General features: G+C 51.2%; 8 protein-coding genes across 8 annotated transcripts; 3 read left to right on the top strand and 5 right to left on the bottom strand.

The window, feature by feature from the left end:
• Positions 1-98: 98 nt before the first annotated feature.
• Positions 99-1,000, top strand: P174DRAFT_441854 (uncharacterized protein). Its single transcript, XM_024827436.1, has 4 exons — positions 99-309; positions 379-410; positions 537-618; positions 683-1,000. Exons 1-4 carry the CDS (start codon positions 214-216, stop codon positions 707-709), a joined length of 237 nt encoding a protein of 78 aa, XP_024683146.1. The 5' UTR covers positions 99-213; the 3' UTR covers positions 710-1,000.
• A 378-nt stretch (positions 1,001-1,378) lies between these two features.
• P174DRAFT_460614 (uncharacterized protein) lies at positions 1,379-2,952 on the top strand (the record flags this gene model as incomplete). Its single annotated transcript, XM_024829907.1, has 4 exons — positions 1,379-1,533; positions 1,624-1,651; positions 1,719-2,232; positions 2,306-2,952. 4 exons carry the CDS (start codon positions 1,379-1,381, stop codon positions 2,950-2,952), a joined length of 1,344 nt encoding a protein of 447 aa, XP_024683145.1.
• Positions 2,953-3,992: 1,040 nt separating this feature from the next.
• On the top strand, positions 3,993-5,436 carry P174DRAFT_370118 (putative tetracycline transporter; the record flags this gene model as incomplete). The annotated part of the gene is made up of 2 exons (XM_024822313.1): positions 3,993-4,061; positions 4,123-5,436. 2 exons carry the CDS (start codon positions 3,993-3,995, stop codon positions 5,434-5,436), a joined length of 1,383 nt encoding a protein of 460 aa, XP_024683144.1.
• A 146-nt stretch (positions 5,437-5,582) lies between these two features.
• P174DRAFT_407254 (uncharacterized protein) lies at positions 5,583-7,109 on the bottom strand. Its single transcript, XM_024824132.1, has 2 exons — positions 6,676-7,109; positions 5,583-6,596 (listed from the first exon to the last, which is right to left on the bottom strand). Exons 1-2 carry the CDS (start codon positions 6,959-6,961, stop codon positions 5,854-5,856), a joined length of 1,029 nt encoding a protein of 342 aa, XP_024683143.1. The 5' UTR covers positions 6,962-7,109; the 3' UTR covers positions 5,583-5,853.
• A 153-nt stretch (positions 7,110-7,262) lies between these two features.
• On the bottom strand, positions 7,263-10,406 carry P174DRAFT_441850 (WD40 repeat domain-containing protein). Its single transcript, XM_024827435.1, has 8 exons — positions 10,239-10,406; positions 10,023-10,180; positions 9,820-9,971; positions 8,818-9,764; positions 8,631-8,765; positions 8,452-8,583; positions 8,100-8,398; positions 7,263-8,042 (listed from the first exon to the last, which is right to left on the bottom strand). Exons 1-8 carry the CDS (start codon positions 10,276-10,278, stop codon positions 7,383-7,385), a joined length of 2,523 nt encoding a protein of 840 aa, XP_024683142.1. The 5' UTR covers positions 10,279-10,406; the 3' UTR covers positions 7,263-7,382.
• Positions 10,407-10,612: 206 nt separating this feature from the next.
• ilv3C (putative dihydroxy-acid dehydratase) lies at positions 10,613-12,644 on the bottom strand. The gene is made up of 3 exons (XM_024823468.1): positions 12,166-12,644; positions 11,880-12,091; positions 10,613-11,813 (listed from the first exon to the last, which is right to left on the bottom strand). Exons 1-3 carry the CDS (start codon positions 12,584-12,586, stop codon positions 10,626-10,628), a joined length of 1,821 nt encoding a protein of 606 aa, XP_024683141.1. The 5' UTR covers positions 12,587-12,644; the 3' UTR covers positions 10,613-10,625.
• A 191-nt stretch (positions 12,645-12,835) lies between these two features.
• Positions 12,836-15,067, bottom strand: P174DRAFT_441848 (cytochrome P450). Its single transcript, XM_024827434.1, has 2 exons — positions 14,554-15,067; positions 12,836-14,496 (listed from the first exon to the last, which is right to left on the bottom strand). Exons 1-2 carry the CDS (start codon positions 14,769-14,771, stop codon positions 13,032-13,034), a joined length of 1,683 nt encoding a protein of 560 aa, XP_024683140.1. The 5' UTR covers positions 14,772-15,067; the 3' UTR covers positions 12,836-13,031.
• A 102-nt stretch (positions 15,068-15,169) lies between these two features.
• On the bottom strand, positions 15,170-18,019 carry yme2 (putative RNA12 protein). Its single transcript, XM_024829005.1, has 2 exons — positions 15,936-18,019; positions 15,170-15,879 (listed from the first exon to the last, which is right to left on the bottom strand). Exons 1-2 carry the CDS (start codon positions 17,626-17,628, stop codon positions 15,323-15,325), a joined length of 2,250 nt encoding a protein of 749 aa, XP_024683139.1. The 5' UTR covers positions 17,629-18,019; the 3' UTR covers positions 15,170-15,322.
• Positions 18,020-18,150: the final 131 nt, after the last annotated feature.

Genomic DNA, 18,150 nt, shown 5'->3' with positions numbered 1-18,150 from the left:
TGATTGGCTGTCCATTCATGGACCCTCAGATTCCTTTGGGAGACCACTCCAGATCTAGTACTAAGGTAGGGTAAGATTGGTTATCCAAACAAGCCCGAAGCTCATGCATATCGTCCCCATTATCAATCAAAATCATCACGAGTAAATCATCGCGACCAGTCCAAGAATCAATTCATACTTTGAATCAGGACTTTACTCTCAGAATCCTTTGCGATGGCCGCGACACAGAAGCTCTATCCTCGTGGCACTGTGAAGGGCATTGTGAAAGCACATTCCAACCGCAGCGTGAGCAAGAACGCTGATATTCTGGTAAGCAGCAGGTCAACAGTCACGTCAAAGCTCATTAATTAACTGATTTCTCTCCGTGCCATTACGCAGATCTTCTTAGATTATATGCTTTTCATGCAAGAGTGAGTCGGCAACCTGCCCTCCCAGCATTTCCCCAAGCATCGGCTGTTACCATCCATGCCATGTCTTCTACCTCGAGGCACAGCTGAGATACTCGTTTGATGGGACAATGTTGACTGGATCCAAAGATTGATGCGCGAAGCTTCGATAAGGTCGCGAAAAGCCGGTGAAAAGCATGTCTCACCAAACTCTGTCCGCAAGGTCACAGAGGTACGTTGTCAATTGAATCGATTCATGGTGCTGTTCTGACGGCTTAAACTTTTTATTCCCCTAGAAAACACTACGGAAATTCAAGGGCTGATCAGTTGAATCGTCTTCAACCGACTCTCTCCAGCATCGAGTGCATACAGTAACCACGGGTGGGATGAGGCTACTCAGCCGCTTGGCTTACAAGGAGACTACCTGAGATCGAGTTCCCTCTTCCACTACTCTTCTGAATATATTGCAAGGGAAAGGAGTACAGGCGTTGTTGTGTTGATTCTTATGATACCCGGGCCGCGCCTTGTGGGCTGAGCTCCACACAACAGATACATGGTGGTGCCCTCTGAACAGCTTCATAGTCACTTGATGAAATAGCCGCCGTAATTTATAAATACAAAGATTCATCATTTTATCTCAGTTGTATAAAGTGTGGAAACGAATTGGCCGTCCTTTAAGCTCTTTGTTCTGCTGGTCGTTGCAGCAGGCACACGACAAAGCGGCGAGAGGTTCGGAAGAGTTCCACCCACATCTTTGACTCTTCAGCTCATGACAGCTTAGACCAGATCCTCGCACAACACTCTTCTTTCTGAACCATTTCCCTTTGCGCACTCCCTTTACTTGCTAATTGATATACCGGAACAAGGCGATTCTTAGCCTTTCAAGTTTACTTATCTATTATCCTTTATTTGAATCACAATCCTCCCTTGACTTTGGAGGTCATCGCTCAGAGCTCCCACATTAACCAGCTGTCGAACCACGCATCTCCACAATGGCAGCTGCTTCTGTCAACAGCCACTCTCAGGCTCAGTCCGAGGCCTCTCCAAGGCCAGAATATGCAGTCACTGCTTCTAAAGCAGATGGGACCCAGGGAACAGCCAACGGCGTGGACACCCTCGACAACCCTCATTTCAAAGATCTTCAGAGGTATGTAAGATTCAAGGCTGAAGCTGGCGCATCTGTTGCGATGCTGTACTTTGATTGTTCCGATCATGGAAATTGACAGCATTCCTATAGGAGCTTGCGCAATACCATGAAGAAGCTGGTGAGTCGCTCCAACACGCCAGAGAAACACTCGTTCACTCGCTAACAAGCATTCGGTCTCTGTGTAGAACGCAACCGCAAAGGTCGATGCTATCATCGCAGAAAACCCCGGCAAATCTCTCGACGAACTGGTTGCAGAGAAGAAGATCAACGTGGACCAGAAAGCGCAGGCCCTGAAGAAGCCTGCGCTCCAGGCCACCGTCGCTCAAATTGAGGAGCAAATCGCTCAATTCAAGAGCTTCGCCAGCCATTACGAGGAGCGCCTGAACAGCCAGAAGACCGCATTGGAGAAGGCCTACAAGGAAGAATTGGATACTGTTCGGGAAAAGGTTCGCGCAGAGGCTACTGAGGCTCACCAGAAGCATCTCAGACAGAGTCTGCTTAGCCTGACCAAGTTCCTTTGCGCTGCCGCCGCCATGAGGCGCTCCGGTGACGAAACATCCCCCGAGAGCCGTGCATTTGAAGGTGTCCTCTACCAAGTCTACGGAGGCTCCCAGGACGCAGTGAGCTCTATGCTCAAATTAATTGACGGAGTAGACGAGAAGGTCGTCAGTGTGGAGGGAGAAACACTCGAAGTCACCTGTAAGGAAGTCCTCCTTATTTTCTTGATTGAACTTGATTTGGTCCAGTTGATTAACCAGTGTGCCTTGTCTAGACGGTAAGGTGAAGCAAACATCCGAGGAGTACGCCCCTGGAGGTGCCACCGAAGAGGTGACCGCGGAGGCAACTGCAGCCTCTGATCCTACCTTGGCGAACGCCGCCTACACTGAACTCCAGGACGGCCCTCTTGACGCCGGTGCTACAACCGCCAACGAGATTGACGCCTCTGCGCCTAAGGCCGAGGTCCCTCCTCCCGCCCAGACTCTCGTTTCCGATGCTGCTAACCAAGTAGCTGAGGCTTCGTGGGAGCAGAACGGGGCTGGCTCGCTCGAGTCGTCGGCAAATGCTGACGGCTGGGTTGAGGTGCCTCGCGATCCGGCGGAGACGGAGACAGGCCTACAGGCAACCCCTGCCTCTGCCGATACCGGACTGAAGAACAACCCAACTGTCGCGCCGGCCTCCGGACAGAGTGATGAACATGTCTCTGTGCCTAAAGCGCAGGGCGGCGACGGATTCGAACCTGTTGTGCACCATCAGAGACAGCCCAGTGGCCGCGGTCGGGGCCGCGGTGGACGTGGCCGGGGAGATGGATTCCGTGGCCGCGGCCGTGGCGATTTCAGGGGCCGTGGTCGAGGACGCGGTGGTCGTGGCCGCGGCGGACCCAATGGGGCCCCAGCTGCAGCTCCGGCTGCAGCACAGTGATTAAGTCTCAACCTCTCCACGGGACGCTGGCATCTACCATGTGCCCCTGAAGAATAGATTTCTCTATGAGAGTACTAGTCTTCAGTCCCATGGTACTCGACTCCAGCGCTTCGCATTAGGTGTCGCCTGGGGGGGTTCTTCCTAGGCACCACTGCACTATTTCCCCCTTATTTTCCTTTCTTGACCACGTTGGTCTCTCCATACCCTTCTCTACCTGTCTTAATGTCCACAAGCGCATCGGTACGGCGGTGTTATGGTTGACGAAAGCGATGAGCAACTCGAAATTTTTACCGGGAACAAGGATTCTTGATTGCAAAGGGATGGGTTTGGGATTGTCTGGGCTCTTCTGCACCTTTGCTCTCTGGTTCTCTCTTTTGGTCGGTTGATGTTACCAAAAGTCCCTCTTGTATATGTCTGGCAGTTATTGAGCGTGCATATCCTTGGTCTGATATTCTCCATCTCCTCTTTCATTTTCTGTAGATTGTATTCTCCATTTCCGCGCCACCGGTGGGTTCTGAAGGCGACCTTTTTGCTTCTCTGTCTTCATTTCCTTTCCCTGTGTTCTACTTTACTGTTCCCCTCGAGTCTCGAGGCCCGACATTCCGAATTTGGGCCATGGAGCGGGGGGAGATGGTGATGGTGATAGGCAGGTTGCTATCACGCCGTCGCGGGGCCATGGCTGGCCTGTGGGAGAATGGGTCAATCTTGGAGAAGATTGCTGTGTACAGCAAATGAAATGAATGGCATTCATCTCGCCCACAGCAGTCTTTTCGACTCTATATTGTAGCTTCAAGTGCATCAGTAACAGTAAATAGGTCCGAAACTGGCAATAGGGCACAGGGCTATGACATAATCGGTCTGTCTCGACCTTAAATGATTACCCATCAGCTACGGGTATCGGTGTCTCATCCTGATGGATACCAAATTGTCCTTGTTTCTTTTTTTCTTATTCCTTCGTTTGATCGAGTCACTCGTTGTTTACCCCTCATGTTCTATTTCAATCCGTCGATTGCGTGAACTTGCAGTCCGAATTGATCGTCATGGCGCTGGCCGCGGATCAGCGTAAGAAGATACTTCGAGTGTTGATGATATCTCTCCTTCTAGACCTGGTGGGAATAATCCTACATACCAATGGGACGATGAAGACTCTCTTTAACTGACTTGTGCTAGATCTCCTTTACATTCATCCTTCCACTCTTCCCGTCGCTGCTTACGTTCTATCGTTCTCAAGACCCTTCTCCCACCTCTCTCCTTAATCGTGTCTTTCACTATCTCAACGCGTACAAGAACTCGTTCGCAAAGCCGATTGACTCGCGATATGATATAGTACTCCTTGGAGGAGCGCTGGGATCGCTCTTCTCTCTTTTGCAAGCCATTGCTGCGCCTTTCATCGGCCGACTATCCGACAGATATGGACGACGGCCGGCGCTGCTCTGCTCCATGGTCGGGAACACTCTGAGTGTCGCGCTATGGGTCGCCGCGACGGATTTTCGTACCTTTCTCGCCAGCCGCATTGTCGGTGGTCTAAGCGAGGGCAATGTGCAGCTGGCGCATGCAATTGCGACGGATATCAGTGACGAAAGTCAACGGGGTTCGACCATGGCGCTGGTGGGAGCGTGCTTCAGCATTGCGTTCACCTGCGGGCCGGCCCTTGGAGCTGCCTTGTCGAACATCACCACGGTGGCTGCAAATCCGTTTGCGACCGCTGCGGGAGTCTCTCTTGTCCTTATTGTCACCGAGACACTGTATCTGTATCGCTGTTTGCCGGAAACACACCCCCGGTTGACCAAGCTCAGTTTTGGTCCTCCCAGGGCTGAGGACACCGCCTCCTCAACGCAAAAGAATAGCAACGAAGCTGGTGCCTCAAAGTCCGGTTCGAAGATGCCTGGCAAACACACGAATAATCCCGCTCTCCTCAACCTGCTTCACTTTCTCTTCCTTCTTCCTTTCTCCGGGCTGGAGTTCTCGCTTCCCTTCCTTACCGCCACATTTTACGCAGGAAGCACCGCATCTCCATCCGCTCTGAACGGTCGTCTTCTCTCCCTAATGGGACTCATCGCCTCCTTGCTCCAAGGGACCGTCGTCCGACGTCTACCGCCCCTCATGACTCTCCGCGCCGGAGTCGTAGCTTGTACCATCTCTTTCTTTCTCCTGGCTCGAATCTCTTCGCTCGTCGGGCTTTACTCGGCCGGTGCTCTGTTGGCTGTGACCAGTGCCACGGTTGTGACCGGCCTGAATAGTCTCGGTAGCTTTGAGGCGCGCGAAGGGGAGCGCGGCGTCGTGCTGGGTCGACTGCGAAGCTGGGGCCAGGTAGGCCGCGCTGCGGGCCCGCTGCTCTTCTGTTCACTTTTCTGGTGGGTCGGACGCGAAATTGCCTATACCACTGGTGGGTTCGCAATGTTGGCGGTCTGTGTGGGCGTATTTACGACGTTGAAGTCACCCCCTATCGGATCTGCGACCAAGGCAGGCAACGTGAAGGCCTAGCAGTTTCGTTAGTTGCATATATCAAATTATTGAGCGTATATTCTTGGCATAGCTGGATTCTTGACTGATTCATCAACCAACAACAAGCGGGACTGTTCACACAAAGTTAGAGTTCTTTACTTCGATATGTAACATCAAGGGTGAGCAGAAGTCCATCATACACTCTATAACATTCGTTGCTGGGTATAATACACGTAAGTATAAGTACATTAAAAGAGGAGATGGTGCGAATTTAAGACAGCAGACGATGAAAACATGATCAACGCCATAGAACTTGAGTGAGAGTGCCACACAGGCGCCACATATATCAGCAGCGTTAGTAGAACAATACCACAAAGTATCTTCGTGTTGTATGAGACATTTTGTAAGGGCTTACACACCCATCATCAACTGCAGCCGGGAACCTGAAACTGTGAGCTATGCCGACCGGTCAGAGCCACGATGCGTGCGAGACGAGGGAAAGCTACAGGTCTGACAGCCCTGGATCGCCAGCCCAGGCGGAGGGTCGAGAGAACCTCTCGCCTTCCCAATCAGCCAGTCAGTCAACGTAACAAACTTGGCAGTCCGGTCCCATCCGTTCGCATCGTCAGCATGCTCGATCGTATGCGAAGAGATCCGGCCTTCTTCATCAAAGGAGAAGATGAACAGCCCAGTAAACTGCTCTTCATTCGACAGTTTGAAGATAGGTGCATCCCCACCCAGAAGCACGCTGAGACCCTTGTTGACGCCATTCTTCGCAGAAGTATGGCTGAGCTTTTCCGATGATCGCGACGACGACGACGACAAGGCCGTGTTGGACCTGCTCACAGCACCGGCAGAGCCATCTTTATGACCCTCTCTCCTGGGCTCTGTCCTCCATCGGACGACTAGCCGCTCATCGCCGCTTTCGCTCTCGCTGCATCCATCCGGATCTAAGACCGTGCCTGCACGAACGATCCGCTCGCTGAGGATCTGCAATTTCACGTTGCCGACTAGCGGTAAGCTGCTCCAAGCCACAGGGACAGTCCAGAGCGCGGCTCGATACAGTGTCCGACCTTTCACCGTGGGCAGGTGCGGATGCGTCGAGGGGAATAAGTGAAGTGTGATGTTCGGCGAAAGGATGTTCGGAGGTAACGGATTGATGAGTAGAGTAGGTAGCAGAGGAGACAGAGTCCGTAGCGCTGCGGAAGGGCACCGTCAGCATGATCCCATCCTCTCATCGACAATTTATTTCTTTCATCCCGGGACAATCACACGTACTTTTTCCAAGTTTCAGAATCCGTTCGTCGGGTGGTTTGTGGTCATTTTGCGGGCCCCCGTTCAGCCCGTCTATGGACGATTCATGATGCGTCTGTGAGAAGAGCGTGGGCGATATGGGCGTTGGCCAAGGATCGTTGAGAATCCCGTGCCGTGGCTGCGCCAAAGGCCGTACTGGGGATGACACAAAGTACTGACGGGGACTAGACAGAGAGATAGATTTCCGTGGAGCTTGGAGGAGACATCGAATAGGCTGAGGGTGGGACGGAGCAGAAAGCAACTTCGGCATCACGACGTCGGAAATGAGAATAATACTCAAACGGAATGCATATGAGTATAATCGAATTGAAAGCCGTACTAGACGACAAGATACAAGCGCTTGTCAAGCCATATGTCTGGGATTCTATTGGTGTTAACGGCAACGGGCTGGTGTTCAGTAGATTCAACACTAAGGCGTGAAGTCGAAGTTTCGGTTTGGTTTCGCCGATGACGTCGGGGATTCGCCGAAGCCAAACCGAAGCATCGACAACATTCGGACGAACATATACACAATTAATGGTCAAGTCCACGTGCGGGAAAACATCGAGATCGGTTCCTACAAAGACTGTACATAAAGTCGAATTATACCGATATAGCTACCCATGAAAATGCCGAAACCCAAACCCCAAATAAGATCATAATCATATACAGGAATCGGAATCCCATCAGAATTAAGCTAGTTCATCATCATCGTCTGTTCCCATGTATCGCCGCTCGGCCAGATCCCGAATCTTGTCTTCCAGCACGCCTCGCCCATATCGTTCAGCGATCTTGGCTGCGGCTTCGATCATCTTTCCATTGCGATCCTTCATCATACGAACTAACTCCAAGGCCTTCATGCCTCGCTCCTCGCCTTCTCTGCACTCAACTGCGAGCATCTGCAGAAGGATCTTATCCAGTTCGATCTCTTTCCTGGCCAGCTCGGCCCGTTGACTGGACGTCGCATTGGTCGAGGACAGGAGATCCTGGAGCAGGGAGAGGAGAACGTTGCCACGGACAAAAGACTCCTCAAACCGTGCCGAAGCGTCGTTGCGAGATTCATCGCCCTCGTCGTCGGATGCTTTCTGCGGCCTGTCGGATATCGGGACCCGGAAATCGAACTCGCTGAGCAGTGGACGTGGGAAGTACGGATATCTATCTCCTCCTTTGAGAATGATGCAATGGAATTTCTCTTGCGCAACTGCCACAGGCCAGTAAGTTTCCTCTTTTCGCCCGCCTGCCAATCGCTCAAGCTGTTTTGTATCAAGTAATGGAACCCAGCGAGCCTGGCCGTTAGTACGCCAGTGCTGCAAGATGAGAAGGACACCTTCGGAATCGTAGATGCAAGGATCCTGGGAATATTATGAGTATGCCACCAATACTGTCATTGATCCGCGCCGAATACTCACCCCTGTATCAGAAAAGAAGACGCTTCGTAATTCTGAGCCCTCGGGAAGAGCAACCACGTCCTCGTTTTGACATACTTCATCCCTCTTGACGTTCTCAATGGAGTACGTGAGAGTCGCAGTGAGGCCATCGCTCCCCAAGGGTCCGTTACCAATCGTCATCACGTAATCGCGCCATGCAGCGCACGTCACAGCCGGGCTTTTTTGTCTGTACACCTTATAAGGCGTCCCGAATAGTGTATACACACGAACGTAGTCCTTGGTCGTCACAGCAACAATATATGAATCACTTAGCGCCAGCGCTATTATCTCCGTCAGCTGCCAGTCTCGAATGAATCGGGCTCACAGTGCCTACCTCTGATCAACTCTCCTTGAGGTAGCTGTGTCCGCCAGTCCGCACGCGTGGTCCAGGTCTCATGAGGGCGATAGAATATAGTAGCGGGACTGCCATCGGTTGGATTATTCGAAAATAAAGTCCCATTCTCGTCTAGAAATAATTAGCATGCATCTCTACAGCTGGATGGTGCTCCTTACTGAGACATGCGCGGTCATAGAGGTAGGGGTCGGTGAAGTGAAAGTCACGGTGTAGTTCTCGGTCATAAAATTCCACGGTCACCGTATTATGAGTCTCTTGATCGACTGTCCACACACAGCCGGTCAGGTTCAAACCTAGCTCAGTCAGCATACTGTTACTCTGCTGACGCTCGAAACCGAGACATACAGAGATACCGCCGATTTCCTCTCCAAGGTGTGCTCCCTGGCTGAAGAGGAGGGTGTGCCTTGGGCTTTGTGTAGCTGGTCAACAATCGTTTCTCCGCGGGGCCGGCAATATCGTCAAGATGTCCATTTGTTCGCTTGCCGTAGAGATTGACGCCCTCCGCATAACCAGCCCCATCATCATCCTCGACAAAGTCCTCCATGCCCTGATCCGAACCAAGGAGATCATCGAGAGAATCGGGGGTACCTCCCCTTCCCGGCCGCTCTATTGACTCTTTCGGTCTGCTTGTCAATGGTCGACCGGCATTTCCAGACACCTCCGCCAACACGCCAGGAAAGATAGGGGCGGCCTGGAGAGGCTTCTGGATATGATGCTGATGTTCCTTTGGCACAAACCCATCGTAGATGAAAAGCTCACCGTCTGACGTTGTAAACGAGAGCGAATTATTGGTAGGGTGCCAAGCAAGATTGATAACGTTGGCGAAGTCGTAACGGTGCAGAACTTGCTGTGTTTTGGTTTCCCAGATTAGAATCTTGCCGTCGGCACCAGCTGTCGCAAGAAGAGCCCCGTTCGGTGACCAGCTGACCGAGGTAATATCTCCGTTGTGCCCACCCGAGAAGACCTTTTCCTTCTTCCATTCGGATACAGAATAGACTGCGATGTCTCTAGTCACTTCTGCAGCTGCGAATGCTGTTCCATCAGGGTGCCAGGCGACTTTTGCCGTTGCTTCGTCCTCCGCTTCAAGTCGTCGGATGACGCCGTCTAATTTCCGTACTAATTCTGGCTCATCCGAGAAAGTCGAATAAATGTAAAGCAGACCGTCCGTGCACGAGACAGCTATGTATCGTCCGTTTGGATCGAAGGAAACGTGCTTTGTGCCTTTGGCTTGCTCTCGGAGGTATTTAACTTTCGTCATGTCTTCGATGTTGACAATCTTGACCGTGAGCTCACTGGATACTGTCAGCTTTGCGCACGAAGACCACCTTCAAGTAGAATTAGACTGACTCGCTCGCAACTGCCACCCACTCTCCGTCCTTGGAAACAGCTAGGTCTCGGACGGGCAGCGCACACCGTACAAGCAGCTGTTCCATCTTTCCTGATCCTATCCCATACTTCCAGACGGTGCCATCTTCCGCTCCCATAATAAACGAGTCATTCTGCGAAGCGCATTAGTCTCTAGTAGCCCCTCGAAGACACGTCCAACATACTGTAGCAACGACGCCCAAGTTACCATCAACGCCATCGTCGATCGTCTTCGGTTCGCCGTCTTCGCCGACAGTATAGACTCGGATCGCAGAGTTGGAACCGCCAGTGACAATCCGACGACCATCCGGCGTGTACGTCAACACTGTTGTTCCAGGCGTATCTGAAAGAATGAAAACACTGTTAGCCAACCCCCATTATTATTTAATGGCTTCACTTACGGGCCGGTCTGCCTCTGGGGCGGAGCGCTTCTGTCGCCATGGTAGATACCGATCAATAAATGCCGGTAGAGGTGAGCCCTGGAAACACAATCATAAATTCTGCGCTATACATCTAAATCCAGCTCGACGCTGGGTCAATTCCACTGCTCGAGTCACTAGAGGTTTCTCCGACAGCGCAATGCGGAGCATCACCGCCAACGCGTGTCTTGCGCGGGGACGCGTCGACGCGGCGTTAATGACTTTTAACCTGGTCGGGAAACTCAGGGCTTAGGGCATGGGGTAAGGGCAGGAGCAATCGTTATACTCAACCTCTAACACTTATTTTATAAGTAGATCATGGTCAGTATTCAATTTATCTATTCAGACGTACGATTGGCTGACTATCCATCAACTAACATCTAATGGCCCGACGGCCGTCAGGAAGTCAAAATCGGCTCCGTCTTGAGCCTGGTTGACTGACCGTTCATACAAGCCCCGATACCCTCTTCTCCGCGTTCTGTCCAACCAGGCTTTGGCTACCTCTGAGCTTTCTCTCTTCCTCGCCTCAATACGTGATTTGAATTCTTCATCGGAGATTTCCAGGATCAGCTTCCCGTTATCGGCATCGCAAGTGATCATGTCACCAGTCTGCACCACCCCGAACGGCGACTCTGGCAGCGCTGATTCTGGCGAAATATGGAGGACAATAGTGCCGCCTGCTGTTCCTGACATCCTTCCGTCCGAGAGGCGCAACATATCCTTGACGCTTGCAGAAGCGAGCTTGCGCGGTATGGGAATCAGACCGGCTTCTGGCATGCCGGGATTGCCGATGGGACCTATTCCCTTTAACACAAGCACGGAGTCTTTGGTCACGTCCAGGTCCGGATCATCGATCCTTTTAGCCAGGTCTTCTGGATTCTCAAACACGACAGCTGGTCCTGTGTGCGAAAGAAGTCTGCGATCTTTGGAAGCGGACGCTTTTATGATAGCGCCGTCCGGTGCGATATTACCTCTGAGGACAACGAGAGAAGACGATGGGTAGAGCGGATTCGATAGTGGTCTGATAACCTGCTGCGAAAATGGGAATGTGCGAAAGGGAGAAGCGTCCAAGACCTCGCCCAAAGTCTGACCAGAGATTGTCATGGCCGAGAGATGTAGAAGGGGACGAAGGGTATGCAGTAGTGCCAGCATACCCCCAGCATTATGAAAATCGTTCATATAGTTGTCACCGCTGGGCTTCAGATCAATCAGCAAAGGAGTGCTTCGCCCAATCTCCGCGAAAGTATCCAACGTTATAACTCCCTGGAGCTTGGGATGCCGATTAACAATAGCCATCAAATGAACTACGGCATTTGTCGATCCCCCGATCGCTTGAAGGACTGTGATCGCATTCAAAAACGACTCTTTCGAAAGAATATCTTGCGGTCTTCTCTTAGCTAGTGCCGCGGCCACAGCATCGGCTCCCGTCTCTTCTGCGATTCTGACCCTGGCAGACGAGACTGCGGGCGCAGAAGCGCCGCGCAGGGGCATCAACCCTAGAGCGGCGGTGATGCAAGCCATCGTACTGGCAGTGCCCATCACACCACAGGTCCCGATCTAGAAGCCTGAGTCAGTACGATGCACTACCACAAATTGTGAGTCGCTGGAGCAGTTGGGACAAACCGTCGGTGCAAGCTCGTCATTGATAGCCGAGATCTCCTCTATGTCTATGTCTCCTGCACGAAAAGCCGCCCAGTTGTTGCGGCAGTCAGTACAGGCACCTATTCTCTGTCCGCGATGGCTTCCCGGTATCATCGGTCCCGTTACTAGCGGCAAGACTGGCTTGTTGGCCGAGATACCACCCATGAGTTGTGCAGGGACGGTTTTGTCACAACCTAGCTCAGTCAGTCTTGACCATCCTATGCTTGGGGTGCTGGCTTAGCTAGAATAGGGAAGCTTGTAAACGGACCTCCAATCATGATGCACGCGTCCAGCGGCTGGGCTCGAATCATTTCCTCCGTATCCATGCTCATCAGATTGCGCAGGAACATGCTGGTCGGATGAGAGAATGACTCATGTATACTGATAGTAGGGAACTCTATCGCCAGGCCCCCATTGAGCTGGATCCCGCGCTTAGCAGCCTCGATCAGCTGGGGTACATTCGCATGGCAGGGGTTGAACCCCGAAAAGGTATTGATAATGCCAATGATAGGACGGGACAGAGCATCCTCCGAGTATCCCAATGCCTTTATAAAGACCTTTCTGAGGAATAGAGAAAAGTGTGCATCTCCATAAGATGTCAGTCCCTGACGCAGACCAAAGTCAGAGGATATTGGTGCTGATAGATCATAGTCTCCGCTTAGGGAATATTCCGCCTTGTCGTCCTGCATCGTTGTCGACTGAACACAGCAATCACGGATTCAAAATATATATTTGCTGGCTTTTTCTGCATTCAAATGCAGAACATGAGCCTTCTATGTCCTCGCTGATGAGGCGATCAAGTATGCCGATAGCGTCAATATCGGCACAACTCCGTGATCCGGATATTTCTCCGCATCACCTGTATAGTAATAAGATGCATCTCACATGTGGAGTACACCAATGTTCTGAGGCTTAGGATGAAACCCTTCATCAACAAGATGGGTTCATGCTGAGTATGGCTATCATGACGGAAATCAGATCGATTCAAACCGAGGCTACAGGTCAATGATCACTCAAAAGGGGACTTCATGGACAAGCTTTCGAACATGGTGGCAAGCGGCTATATCTACATCCAAAGAAATATTATCCAAATAATATGTAATCCGGGCCGTCAAAGTTGTAGCTTTCCAATTTTTATACGCGCATTCTCAAGCGTACTCTAATGTCATTCTTAGGCAAATACGCTCCGCTGGAAGGCCTGTGTCCTGGAATCGTGAAATCTTTGCCACTTGCCGGTTCGATGTCCCACATTGAAATGATTGCAGCAGAGAATAGTAGAATCGTCCTTTCAGCGAGAGCGCGGCCCTTGCAACCAGAAACGCCGCCTCCGAATGGATAAATGGTGTGCATGTCCGCCTTTTGTGCGCCTGTGTCTGGATCTGAGACGACAAACCGTAGCGGATCGAACTGCTCCGGGTTAGAGAAGAGTTGAGGGTCTCTCTGGACCACCCCGTGAGCCATGATTATGTTTTCTCCCTTCCCAATTCGGTAGGTGCGTGGTTCGGCCGAACCGGCAGCTGCAGCATCTTCAGAGGACTCAGTAACAGTCAAGTCAGAGGTGACTTCACGAAAGGAAAGTCCTGCTGAATCTAACCGCATGGTCTCATAGAAGCTGGCTTTGAGTAGTGGGCAAGATCGAAACAACTCATCCGGATCAAGGGAGACCTTAGGGGGTTCTTGGAATGGGAGCCCTGTCTCCTCGCGACTGGGCCTATGGACCTTTGCAAAAGGAGCAATCTCCTTTCGAATTTCCTCCAGAAGAGCAGGGTCGGAGTAGATGCGAAGAATGTGCCAGAAAACAACGTTGGGTGAGTTGGCGTTCAGGGCCCAGAAAAGAGACAAATGACCAGGGGCGCTGGACCTCGGCGATAGTCCAAGTTCTTTAAACTTCCGGATTCGTTGCTTCATCGGCTCTGATACATCGTCAAGATCGCGAAACTTGACACCAGGGTCATTTCCTTCATCCCAAGAGACGAATGCCTGGTGGTAAGCTGCAAGAGCATCCAAGATGCGATCACGCGCTGCATATGTGGCCGAAAGACCTGGCAATGGTAACCAGCGGGGAGCACCAAGCGACAGGGCGGGGAATCTGTTATCAAAGTCCCACATATCATCAAGTAGATTAGGAAAGGCTTCAAGAAACGCTTGTCCCATGGAGACGGATGTGCTGATGTGGCCCACGAAGTTTCTCACCAGAGCAAAAAGGTTCACTTCAGCCACAGGTTTCTCCTGCCCATCGATAACTTCAGCTTCGCTCCTCCGCTCCCACGGCGCCTGGTCAACCATGCTACGACAGAACGTCACTAGATTAGGAGTTTCGCGTTCAGTGATGTCCTTGGCGACCTTGGAAGCCTCTGTGAGAAACGGTTCTCGCATTAAGAGATTGGGGATATTGTGATGGATGATATGGTGGTCAGTGGCGCCGAGGTTACGAATCGCGCCCTTATCACCCCCGACCTTTTCCAACGCATAATTGACCAATGCAGTAGATGACATGCCACGGGAGGCCAAGATGGCCTTAGTGAGCGACGGTGACACTACGACATCGTGCTTCGAGCCACCCAAAACAATCCCAAATACAGCTTCGTGCATGTAATCTCTGTCTTTCCAATCAGCCACTTAACGCTCTACAACTGACAGTAAGGTAAGCACGCACCTCGCCCTTCGAACGAAGTTGATATGATCCCAGCCAAAGGGAATGCTATGTCCTAACCATGGGAGCCAGTAGGGGACCAGCCTTACTGCTCTTGGACTTCCTGCATCTGTCCTCTTATCGGGCCAGCTTTTGAGGCCAGTAATGATGCGGGTAGCAAGACATGAGAAGAGAAAAATAGCCAGCAAGGTCGGCCACATCCACTCTCGAACATCGTCCATAGACAATTGTAGCAGGCTACTTGGGGCTATTTTATGAGTTTCCATTATCCCCATCCGAGGAAACCGAGCAGAAGCTGTAAAGGGGAGACTGCCCTGGCAATGGAGGGAATGCTAAAAGACCAAGAGAGGGAAAACAGACATATGAAGACAAGCCAGCAGAATAGTCAAATAGCAATAAAAGCCAGATCAATGATGGGAGCAAAGTTACTTAATAAAAGAACAACGCAATTTCATGATGTCAGTGATTATTCAAATTTATCTATGAAAACAAGAGACGCATTGAAACAGAAGGATCCTGAATCTCCATCAGGATTGTGTAATATTGTGTACCTTAAGCATGGGAACCGTAATTTACGCAGTTTGCTTACTCAGCAGTTTACCGTGGGTCAAACACTCAAAACTGCTGCTATCATTGAGGTGCTCACTATGTTTCAAGACGCTATGCTTGAGCGAATTCAGAATTTCAACCTGGCTCCATTGATATAGTATACAGATCGTTACATCATCAGACATAACTGGTTGACGCGACTCACGACTCATACATCATCAAATCAATGTTCGCTTCGAAGAATCTTCTGTAGATATGCACTTTCCTTCTCATATTTCGCAATCTTGTTCTGCGAACTGTATACTTTGTTGAGCAACCATTGGATTCGGTCTGTCAGTTCCCGTGGCTGCCTAGGCAGAGAGCCCAACAGGCTGAGTTCTTCCTCGTATTTTCCAATGCTCTTATTCTCTTTGTCGATCTTCTGTGCTATGATTGCGAGGTCCATGCGACTGCTCAACGCTTTGTTCTCGGTGACCTTCTTGAAGGCTGCGCGAAGAACGGGTTTTCCAGGCCGGATTGCCTGGGGGCAGCCGTTGACGGCGGCGATTGAAATGAGTTCGGCGTGCTCGAGAGCGCGAAGGGTGATCTCTCCATTCTCTTTGAAGAGCTCGGAGAGAACAATTTCATTGTATGACAGAGCACCATCTTTCGACTCTGCAAGCCTTTTGATCAGATACCAAGCCTGTTCGTGGGTCCACGACTGCTCTATAGTTTCCGGCGTCAAAAGGAACATCTTGAGAATTTCAGATGCCGATTGTTCGATAATGCGGTTGACCGCGCCTTGAGCGTATGTTAGTAATCTATCAATAGAACGTGACTGGTGCCCTTTGACGTACCTCGCGGTGTCTCTCCCGCCTCAATACGGTGTGCCATGAATTCAAGATCTGTCACCCTGCCTCCCAAAGTCTCAATGCAAGCGTCTAGGTCCTCCAGCTCTTCAGCCCGCCGTGGCTGCGTCTTTCCATCCTTTGACTCATATGCCAAGTGATTCACAACAAACTTTCGGCCGACCTCCAGAGAACAGTCACCTAGGGTGATTGTGCGGAAAACCGAATTTGGCAACGCTTTGCTCAAAGGTTTGGCGTACGAGACATCGGTCGTGAGGAATATGACATGGGCAATGTTTCCAGCCGTTAGGCCAGCGGCCCACTCGGTGATCTTGTCGTACACAACGCTGCTCTCCGAAGCATTGTGCAGGTAGTTGTCGATTACCACCACTGGGCGAAGCTCGGGATGAGCCTCAAGATACTCTTCATCGGTGAGATGCGAGTCCTTGTCATTCTTCTTTCTGTGCTCCAAGGTCACTTTCTTCAAAGCGGTAGCCGTGTTTTGCCAGATGTTGCTCAGCTGGGCGTCCAACGTCTCCGAGAACCCTGCCTTGGTTCCAATCATTCCCTGTGCCGCGAGATCGATAAAACTGCTGATGCTGTTCATCCATGAGAAAACCGGCCGGTAGCCTACCTGGCTGGCTGCCCTGGCAATTTTCGCACTGTCACCCCGTGCGTCTTGGATTTGTTTACAGTCGATGAGTAGCTTATATTTGTAATCGACCAGGGCCCGGTCCAACACAAGCTCCCGCTTGCCCGAGCCACGGGGTCCATGAACAACGATGAAAGTTTCCACATTCTCCATTAGCCAGGATTGCAGTCGAGTAATGTCATCCTGACGGTCCTCCCATATGGCCGTGAGCCCGCGAGGATCCGCCCCTTTGCGACCAAAATAAATGATGTTTGCTTTGTTGACCTGTTTGCGGATCCATTGCATCACACCATTCTCTTCGGTTTGCAGTGTCGACTTTATTTTCAGTTTGATGAAAAATGTCCGCATTGGATCGAAGATGGTGACGCTGAGGGCGGCCAAGAGGGCGGCGAGCACCGGAATAACTATCCTGGGATGACTCAAAAGCCAGTCCTTGATCATGGACAGCTTGATCTTCCGCTCGTACTTTATCTTGAGCCGAGTACCCAATTTGCCGCCACCCTCTTGTTCTGGAACAGTGAATCCGTGCATACAGTTCTTCGCCATGCCAGCGTACTTGGGCCGAGAAAATTCCACAAAGGCGTACCTGGGCGTGACCTTCGAGTCAGACGGTTGTTTCTCTATGTCTCTGATCTTCCCATAGGGGCGAAATAAAGTGTATAGAGTTTCCGTGTTCAGATCTGCCGCTGATGCTTCGGGAGACACAGGGTGGAACGCAACCTTGAGCCGGGGGCTTGGAAGGCGATAGAGATCTTCTATCCAAGGCCGTCCAATGACCCGACATACTTGAACTGCTTGAAAAGGATTGAACCAGGGCCTAATGGGATGCTCTTTCAGATTCTCTTTGATAGAGGCTTCAATGTCGGCGTCGTCGACATTGCTTGGACGAGTGTACTTGACAAACGCGCCCCCTTCCCTGAACCGCGGAACGACCTCTTTAACGTGGATATTCAGGTTCTTTGGAACAACTCGTTGGATGATTTGCAAAGTATCCGATGCAGCCAAATGCGGTCTGTCGATGCGCTTCACGGCCTCCTCGTAGGACCGCATACCACCCAGCGGACCCCGCAGCAGCCATTGGAGTTTAGACGGAAAGATATCTAATTTTGAAGCATTAAATTACGCGTAGGATGATTCATGGAGAATAAGGCAAGGTCTTACTATTGATAAAAAGGAGCCCCTCGTTTTCTTTCAGATCAATGTGTCCTGTCTCGAGCCATGACACTGCATGTGAAGTACTCCATCTTGCATAGCGGACTCGAGTCAGTTGTGAAGGAGGAGGTTTCCAGGGAGGGGTCTGGCAGATTCGCGGTACCAAACCCGGGATTCGAGTTCGCATCATCGCGGCGAGGATGACATTCTCTTTTGAAGATTGGAGAAGAGTGTTGCCGAAGATGACTGTGATGGATTGATATCCAAGAGTACTTTTATGAGGGGAAGCTTCGTGCCTGCTTATGACGTCGATCATGAGACCAAGTGTACAGCCAATATAGTATGTAACAATATTTATTACACCAGTGCTTATAAGTTACTAAAATTACCGTCACAGCGCGTTTGCGGGATGAACTGCGA

This window comes from Aspergillus novofumigatus (assembly GCF_002847465.1).
Source record: "Aspergillus novofumigatus IBT 16806 chromosome Unknown P174scaffold_4, whole genome shotgun sequence".
NCBI classification, from domain to species: Eukaryota; Fungi; Ascomycota; class Eurotiomycetes; order Eurotiales; family Aspergillaceae; genus Aspergillus; species Aspergillus novofumigatus.
The sequence above is the reverse complement of the archived record's forward strand: the minus strand, read 5'-3'. Positions and strand labels throughout refer to the sequence as shown.